Source organism: Perca fluviatilis, chromosome 12 (genome assembly GCF_010015445.1).
Source record: "Perca fluviatilis chromosome 12, GENO_Pfluv_1.0, whole genome shotgun sequence".
Classification (NCBI taxonomy): domain Eukaryota; kingdom Metazoa; phylum Chordata; class Actinopteri; order Perciformes; family Percidae; genus Perca; species Perca fluviatilis.
This window is the reverse complement of record NC_053123.1, coordinates 5,050,132-5,057,538: the sequence shown is the minus strand read 5'-3', so window position 1 is coordinate 5,057,538 and position 7,407 is coordinate 5,050,132. Positions and strand designations below refer to the sequence as shown.

Here is a 7,407-nt window from a genome sequence, read left to right as displayed (position 1 = left end):
TGTTTTCTTTTTTTTATATAACCAGATGAGCTTTATTCTGTTGTAGTGTTCTCAGTTCTGAAACAGAACATGTTCCCATATACTGAGAACGTTCCCCTGGGTGCTCTCCGTGCCATCTATAACATCTTTCCCAAGTCATTGTCTGTGGAGCAGCACTTTATGGGCTACCTGATGATATCACAAATTTGAGTATTAGCAATCTAGTTTTTGGATTTGGGAGAGAGTTGTTCATGTTTCCTAATAACGTTGGACTGTATAAGACCATAGAAATAGCATGTATGAATTTTGAAAATGAGCGTGGTTACAGAAAGTTACAGCTGTGCTGTCTCAGGAAAATGACAATATATGTCAATTAAACAACCAATCAGAACTAGATAAAGGGGCTTTTCACAGTATCTCATGTGGGACTTTGTGAATCAGAAGCTTGCAAGCCAAAATTAGTTTTGAATTAGTATCTCATAATTAGAAGTTAAGCCCAAGCTTGGACTTAGTACAACCTAAAGCAATTTTGACTCACTCTGAGATTTTCATTTTTATCATTTCTAATCTTTATTTTTTTCTGCTAGGACTTGTTTTCAATGCAAGTAATATGAGTAGGCCTATACAATTTTTTTTAAATAATTATATTATGATGAAAATGTATAAGTAATTTTAAAAATGATTCAGCAATGTGTCATGGTGCATTAAGCTAATATACGAAGGCTATTGTATGTAAGTGTGAGCTATTCCAATTTATGAGCCTTTTATCTAGCTAGATAGCCTAAATATCTATGTTGCCTTTGTTCATTTATAACGCATGCTCTTATTCCTTAAGACCATTCTATTAATGCCATGATTTATAAGATGCATTTCGTGGACTTTATAAATTCAGATTTGATTAGAGTAATCATAAGTCGTTAAGCAACTTTCAGATTTCATATTTAGTCAACCATCACCATCGTTTTCATGCTGTCATACATGAATGTCACACTTGAGAGAGGGGAGTTGACTCTGAATGCACCTGGAGTACACTATAAAAAAATGCACATGCTCTGTAAAACAATCCCACTGGTTAGGTTCAGGGTCACTAATGTTACTCTTCCAAGCTCACTGGAAAGTATGGGGCGACAAATGTGAACATTCAGATCCAAATTTTATAGTTATTGGTTATTTAGCTCACTTTCCTCACATTTAGCTTCTTTTTTTTCACAATTAAGACAGAAATTCGTGTAAAACAACATGTTATATGCAATTGTCAACAATCTGTTTATAAAAGTAAAATAAAAAGTTAAATGTTAAATCTAAATGTTGAATCTAAATGTTAAATGTAGAGCTAAATGTTTAGAAATATACAAATAGACCACGCCCTTGCAGTGTCCCCGCCCACACCAGTGACTGTGGATCAGCCATGGCATCAGCAGGGGAAACAAAGAATACAATAGGCTTTGCATATTTTCTAAACATTTAGATTTAGATTTAAAGTGCTCATATTAAGCTTTTTGGCTTTTCCCTTTCTTTTATTGTGTCATATATCTTTTTTACAAAGTGAAAAAGCCCAAAGTCCTCCCCAAAGGGACTTACCATCTCCAACAGAAACCACTGTTCACCAACTGCTCCAAACAGCTCTACTGTAGTCCAGCCTTTACTTCAGAGACAGACGTGGTCACTTTGGAACACACGTTATAATGCTCGCCTAGCTGCTAGCGTAGCACGCCCTCATACTCTGCAACTGACAAGCTAGCAGTGCTTACTGAGCACGTGCGACTCCCAACAAAGATGGAACAGAAGTGAGAGGTCTCACTCTGTAGCTAAAACAGAGAGCTCAACACACAGGGTGAAAAGAGGAGCTGCAGCAATGTGCAGTATAACAAAAATATGGTGTTTTTTGAAAATTAAACCATGTAAACCTATTCTGGTATAACCTCTAAATACAATTATGAAACTGAAAATGAGCATAATATGGGCACTTTAACATTTAATATTTAGATTTAACATTTAGATTTAACATTTAGATTTAACATTTAGATTTAATTATTAGATTTAACATTTAACTTTTATTTTACTTTTATAAACCTATTGTTGACAATTGTATATGACATGTTTACACTAATTTCTGTCTGAAATGTGAGAAAAATGATCTGCATGTGAAGAAAGTGAGCTTAATAATAAAAATATTATAGCTATAAAATTGTATCTGAACTTTTACATTTGGCGCCCCATAGGAAAGTGTCTTTACCTCAATGCGTTTCATTTTCCAAGCTATTTTTCTTTTTTTTCTATTTTTTTATCATTTGACCTGCTACCCTCCGAATGATTCAGGTCGCCATGTGGGGACATGTGCTGCAGATGATGACGATGATGGCATTTCTGAAGTGAACGATGCCAACTTGCCACACGATGGCACTATCTTCTCATGTGCTACAACCAGGTTTCACCAACAAGCATTTAAACAAATCCAGGGTTGTCTCTTATCTTTGCTGATTATTGTTTTTAATCCCTGCACGGAGAACGATGTACTGTATGTTCAGCTTCTCAAAGGGAAACCTGATCTAAACAGACGTCACCTCAAGGACTTTGACTAATATTGTAACTTATTTTTTCTTAAAAATGAACAGTATTCAACAACCAGGCAGACACCCGTGTCCCTGCCATTAAAGACAATTCGCAGTTTAAAACGCACATTTTGACAAAAACATTTTAGAGTGTATTGTTGTTTTTTTTTAAAACAAGCCTATTCCATAGCACAAACTACACACGGATCTTTCTATCTGGCATTCTTTCATAATATGCAGCAGATATTTTGTTAATTGGTGGTGATATAACTTCATCAGGTTCATCACAACGTAACAGACAGTCCGGTCTGCGCCCCGGAGCGCATTGCGTAATCGCTTTAAGAAAAGTGCATTTCTCCATCTGTGGACACGTTCAGCACATGCTCACAGTCTCCATCCCTTTATGGTTTGACAACGAAAAAAACTTTTCATGTCAGTCGGTTAAAATTCATTGTTGCCTGTCCAGCCAATCATAGTTTTTGACGACACAAAAGAGGCTAAAGTTGGAGTATAAAAAGGTGTGCGCTAATAAAGTATGATGCCTATCAGTGTGGGACATTAATCCAAAGCCAGTGCCGCCGCGCGTTAGGTCCAGCACACACCGAGGGATCTTTTTTAAACGAAACCGCACACCTTAGAGACAATGCCTTTGTCTCAGACTGTGCTGTATCTCAGCTTGCTGATTGCTTTGGGTCCAGTAGTTTGGAGTGACCAAGAGACGCACCAGCAGCCCTCCGCCAGCAGCCCCGAGGACACGGAGCAGTGCTCCTCTACCTGCGAGGTCCGCCAGCAGATTAAAACCATGCGATTAAACGCGATCAAATCTCAGATTTTGAGCAAACTGCGAATGAAAGAAGCTCCTAATATCAGCCGAGATGTGGTGAAGCAGCTGCTGCCCAAAGCGCCGCCGCTGCAGCAGCTCCTCGACCAGTACGACGTGCTGGGAGATGACAACAAGGAGCTGGTTATGGAGGAGGACGATGAGCATGCCATCACGGAGACAATCATGATGATGGCCACTGAACGTAAGTTTTTATTTGGCTTTGTTTTTTGCACGATGCAAAAAGGACCCGCTCAGACTTCACAGTGATATCTATATACTATCTATATCTATACCCTATGTAGGGTTTTACGCACGGGCCAGAGCGCACTGGACACGCTTTCAGTAGTCTTTATTTTGACAACACGTAGCTTTACCAGGGTTTGATACATGGAATGTGGTACACCAATATTACCAAGGTTTAATACTGCTTATGGGTAGGTGCATTTTGGCATACAGCGCGCGTGATTGCGCACAGATTGTAGGGTTTTCTAAACTTTAGTTCACATGTAGAGTCAGGGATGTTTATGTACACCAGTTTATTTCTGTCTGAACGTTTTTGCACGCGGTCTTTAAAGCTTTTCTCTGTGTGTGTGTGTCTCTCTGCAGCCGAGTCCATCGTCCAAGTGGATGGAGAACCGAAGTGCTGCTTTTTCTCTTTTACTCAAAAGTTCCAAGCCAGTCGCATAGTCCGGGCTCAGCTCTGGGTGTATCTGCGGCCGGCGGACGAGGCGACCACTGTGTTCCTGCAAATCTCCCGCCTGATGCCGGTCACAGACGGGAACAGGCACATACGCATCCGCTCTCTGAAGATCGACGTGAATGCCGGGGTCAGCTCTTGGCAAAGTATAGACGTCAAGCAAGTGTTGGCCGTGTGGCTGCGGCAGCCGGAGACCAACTGGGGCATCGAGATCAACGCCTTCGATTCTAGGGGAAACGACTTGGCCGTGACGTCTGTAGAGCCTGGAGAGGACGGACTGGTGAGCTGAACCTTTATTTTACATTCAAACCTCATGATCAAGTGTTTACTATAAGTGATACTTAGCAGTTGATCTCGTCATCAGTACAGGAATGGACAGTGTCATTATAGCTGGACTCCTGTCCTCCTGTCCTCATCAGTATCATTCTTATTACAATAGATTACAATAAACGCACAATCCTGTATGCTTTTTGTTCTTCTTGTTTATGGGTAGGTGTATTTTGCTTTTTTTTTCTTCTTCTAAAAGGCCAGTTTTTAATTTGGTTCAAAAAAGCATTTTTTTGGTTCTCTATTGTACTGTCCTGAGGTTTTAACTTAAGGCGTCCTGAGGTTTTGGTGCAGAGAGGAGAGGCTTTGCAGAGTCAGCAGGTGGTTAAACATTCATGCATTTCACTGCTGGAAGAGGGAATCAAGATTTAAGACTTTTGAAAGCTGTTAATCAACACAGACTCCATGCAGGCGCACACCTGCATTTGGACAAATGCCCGGTCCACAATAACCTCAAATCTTATTGCTTGATTACATAAAAGTTCACCTGCCCCACATTCCTTAAAGTATTCTGTGTGACTGTGAACATCAGAGTAATTGCCTACACACACACACACACACACACACACACACACACACACACACACACACACACACACACAATGCTGCTATCAATGGCAAACACTTATCATACCTGGGCTCTGAGGCAATTAGAAAACCTAGACGGCTGTGGTTAACCAAGCATCAGATGATTTAATTTCTTTAAAACTCAAAGTTTCATAATATTAACGTGCCATGTTTGAAAACCAGCTGCCAAAGGTCGAGGGCACCAGATTAAAAGATGTAAAATGAATGCTGTCATCCGCCTCCTTTTGCAACCAGTTATATCCAAAAATGTTGACACACACACTCTGTCGTTGCAGCAACCATTCATGGAGGTTAAGATCTCAGAGGGCCCCAAGCGTGCCAGGAGAGACTCAGGCCTGGACTGTGACGAGAACTCTCCAGAGTCCCGCTGCTGCCGTTATCCGCTCACAGTGGACTTTGAAGACTTTGGCTGGGACTGGATTATTGCCCCAAAGCGCTACAAGGCCAACTATTGCTCCGGGGAGTGTGAGTACATGCACTTACAGAAGTATCCGCACACCCACCTGGTGAACAAGGCTAACCCCAGAGGGACCGCAGGCCCCTGCTGCACCCCCACCAAGATGTCGCCCATCAACATGCTCTATTTTAACCGAAAGGAGCAGATCATCTATGGCAAGATCCCTTCCATGGTGGTGGACCGTTGTGGATGCTCTTGAGTTGGGACGGAGACCCTGGCGAGAGGGAGGGGAGCACGGAGGGGCCGTGGCTCGGTCCGGCCTCCAGCTTCAGACTTTTTGACACAACCAATCCACAAGTTCCAATGCTTTCCTGCAGAACACGGTGCAGTAGAACCAGAGTAGAAGCCACAAACAGCCCGACCTTCCCACAGGGCAGCGCTTTTCACAACCGGCATAGCTCTTACTTTTCTTTCCTCCAGTGAAATCTTAGCCATAGAGGCTTGAAGTCAGATGGATGCAGAAACATACATACGCACACTCACACACCTGCTGGACCTCGGAGTGAATGTAGACAGAAATGATCAAAGTTAACCAAAAACTTGTTTTTTTTTCCTGTCTCTGTGTTCTGTGCCGTCCATTTATACACACACATGCCAACAGATTATACTCGTACGCCATCTACTCCACTCCACTCGTAGCCAACATACAAGCTATTACACTTTTTGCTAAGCTATGTGTCTGTGATAATCATTTTTCGAGTTATGTTTTCAGAGTGAAACCAGGAATCCTCATGGACTTTTTGAAAGGGCTTGGAAAAACCCAGCTGGAGACACTTTGGAGTGATATTTCACACTGGTAGAACATGTTTTAGTACACACCGGTTTGTAGGAGTCAATAAAAAAATAAAACTGACCGCACGGCAAACCCTTAGTCACTCCCACATTACTACTGGCATTTATAAAGACCCAGCCAAACATTGCAACATTACTAATTTGGAAAATTAAGCAGGTTATTTATCTTTCCTTTGTTGGATCAAACTTTGAGTTCTAATTTTGTGAGAATTCGGGAATAAACCCCTAAAGGCAGGTGGTGGCATGGTGGTTGATCGTGTCGAGATCCTATTGACATAAAAATGTTCCACCAGGTTGAAGTAGCACTTGAGGTTTTGACACGTCTTCATGTACTCTACCATACATACACGCAGCCGACTGAGGAGCGTTCTTGCTCGGTCATAATCTTCACTATCCAACAAAACAGCCTGACCTGCCCGATACACTTGAATTATTCTGATTGTAAATTCACATTACTGGACAGAAGGACTTGAACTGAAGGCACAATGAATGCAGCCTACAAATGAAAAATGTGTTAAAGACAGAGAAAATGGATTGTCGAGATGTATGAATGTTGAGATCATGCTTAAACTCTGTCTTACAAACAACACCGTTTGCACTATGGCACACCAATAGAAAGAATTGGTTGCTACAAAAGTTGTAAAAACTGATTTTGATATGTTTGCTGATTTGTATTGTATACATATGCCATTGTTTCCATTAGGAGTTGCCTTTCTAAACCACTGTTGGGAAATGTATAAAAACCACAATCTAGCAAGATGAAAGATGTAATACAGCAACTCTATATACTTGTTTTAACAAATAAAGTTTCTAGCTTGTTTGTTGAGTTCCGTTTCTTTGAGTATTTTGTTCCTACGCTACATTCAGACATTATGTCCGACCAACGGCACTTTACAAGAAGCAAGTATGCTCATTTTCTATAAATCTGAGCTTTAACTGTTGTATTAGTTGCAATTCAGATTCATGTAAATTCCTGGAATATGTGGAGGAATGTGCATCGTCTTCTTGCATACAATTTCGGAATCGTACACAATATGAAATCATCACTTGCAGACATAAAACACTCCAGTTATTCTGATAAACTACTGCAGTTTATCAGGCGAATAAGACTGGACATGCCAAGTGGCTTCAGAAATGACTTAGTGTTATTCTGCTGACTCATATGATATCCAAACCTGATGTTTCAGTATGA

At 41.0% G+C, this 7,407-nt stretch overlaps 1 protein-coding gene across 1 annotated transcript; it reads left to right on the top strand.

The window, feature by feature from the left end:
- The first annotated feature begins 2,915 nt into the window (after positions 1–2,915).
- On the top strand, positions 2,916–7,041 carry mstnb (myostatin b). The gene is made up of 3 exons (XM_039819158.1): positions 2,916–3,556; positions 3,961–4,331; positions 5,242–7,041. Exons 1-3 carry the CDS (start codon positions 3,175–3,177, stop codon positions 5,620–5,622), a joined length of 1,134 nt encoding a protein of 377 aa, XP_039675092.1. The 5' UTR covers positions 2,916–3,174; the 3' UTR covers positions 5,623–7,041.
- Positions 7,042–7,407: the final 366 nt, after the last annotated feature.